The 1,725-nt window shown below is 45.3% G+C and overlaps 1 protein-coding gene across 1 annotated transcript in view; it reads right to left on the reverse strand.

Moving 5' to 3' along the window:
* Positions 1-1,725, reverse strand: part of LOC101861764 (unconventional myosin-XV) — a gene marked incomplete at its 5' end in the record, with an annotated part of 199,411 nt that overhangs the window by 106,873 nt on the left and 90,813 nt on the right. Inside the window, 1 exon segment of the mRNA XM_035972159.1 lies at positions 820-995. Coding sequence (XP_035828052.1) covers positions 820-995 — 176 coding nt within the window.

The following is a 1,725-nucleotide window of genomic DNA, read 5'->3' on the forward strand; positions in this document are numbered from 1 at the left end:
AATCCAGTTCCCAGAACCGCGTTATGTCTTTAAGGATGTCATGGGCACATTAACGTCAGGTCAGCAGTAGATTAAAGACAATGTCACGACACATTTCGAACCACCAAACACAAATCAGAAACACAAATTTGTACAGTTAATATTGTGGATCTTGTTGGTTGCCTTTAAGTTTTCATGTTGTTGTTGTTGTTGTTGTTGGCGATCCAGTAGCATCTGAGCGTTAACTCTTCTGCATGATGCCATTCGGTAATAGTTGCATGTTTGTTCTAATTGTTGTCTTGAGGAGTAGAGGCAGTTAGATGTGTGGGGTAGCTTGGGAAGAAAACATCCCCTTAAGTCAGTTAGTTTTCTACAGAAGAACAGATGATGTTCCACTGTCTCTGAGGGGTAGTCACATAGTGGGCAGGCAGCAAACTGCTTTACTCCAATTCGTTTGAGATGTTGGTTTTCATAAAAAGAAAACAGTATTGAATAACTCTATCGATAAAGAAGTTCTGCTTCTTTTCAAAAGGGCTGAAACAAAGTCTTCCAGCGTTCATGACCTGAACGCTCGTCATCAAAGGGGTAACTTTCGGATGGATTCTCCTTTGTTAAGATCTTTTCTGCGATAGTTTAGTGTGTGTGTGTGTGTGTGTGTGTGTGTGTGTGTGTGTGTGTGTGTGTGTGAGAGAGAGAGAGAGAGAGAGAGAGAGAGAGAGAGAGAATCCGTCTCTCCCTTTCTCTTTCTCTCTCAGACTCTCTGTCCAAACTCTCCCTTCCATCCCTTCATCCTCCTCCTCTTCCCCCTTCTCCTCCTCCCCCTCCTCCTCCACCACTCACCTAGTCTTCCACATCCTCAACATCCTCTGTATCGTCTGTGTGGACTTGCGCAGCCTCTGGTGTTTGTTGTACGCGATGAACATCCGGATGTAGGTCTGTAGTTTGATGGCGGCATGTCTCTGGATCCTCAGTGTCTCCACATCCAGCCGCTGCTCGAACGCTTCTTTCATGAACACCTGGGGAGGGGGGGAGGGAGGAGAGTGACAGAGAAGTTGAGGTTAGAGCATTTTTGACGAAAATATCAGGGGAGAAGCAACAAAATTTGAGGGATTTTTGAGGGGTAGAATATCAGAAGGGGGCGGGGCATCAACAAAGTCTGCACAACTGTGTCAAAAATACCAGAGAGAACAAGCCATTTTTTCGAAAATATGATGGGAGAACTAACAAAAATTACGCAAATATGTCGAAGTATCAGAAAGGGGGGGGGGGAGGAGGAGGCTATTAGTAAAGTTTGTGCCACTGTGTCGAAAATACCCCAGAGAAGCAGCACAGGTCATGTCCCAAAAGGAGTTCAACATTTTAAAAATGCAGAATAAGCTTTTGTTCGTTTGAGTAAAGAGACGCACATCGACACAATACCGTCTGGTCATGACGTAGTGCTGGGAAAAAATAAGACAGACAGACAGAAATAACAGAGGGAAAGCACAGACGTAGAGCCTCCCAGTGGTGCCCTCAAACTAACCGCCACTGAATAAGCAAACGGTAGATCTCGTAGAGAGATTATGATAATAACCAATGAGGTAGTGGGAACCAGAAGTGTCAGCGCCATCGGGCAACAAGAAGATCCCCTGCCTTCAGGTTTGATGTTTCACCACATGCACACATGCACACACACACACACACACACACACACACACACACACATGCACACACACACACACACACATACACACACACACACACACA

The sequence above is a fragment of the Aplysia californica genome, unplaced genomic scaffold (assembly GCF_000002075.1).
Source record: "Aplysia californica isolate F4 #8 unplaced genomic scaffold, AplCal3.0 scaffold00596, whole genome shotgun sequence".
In the NCBI taxonomy this organism is placed as follows: domain Eukaryota; kingdom Metazoa; phylum Mollusca; class Gastropoda; order Aplysiida; family Aplysiidae; genus Aplysia; species Aplysia californica.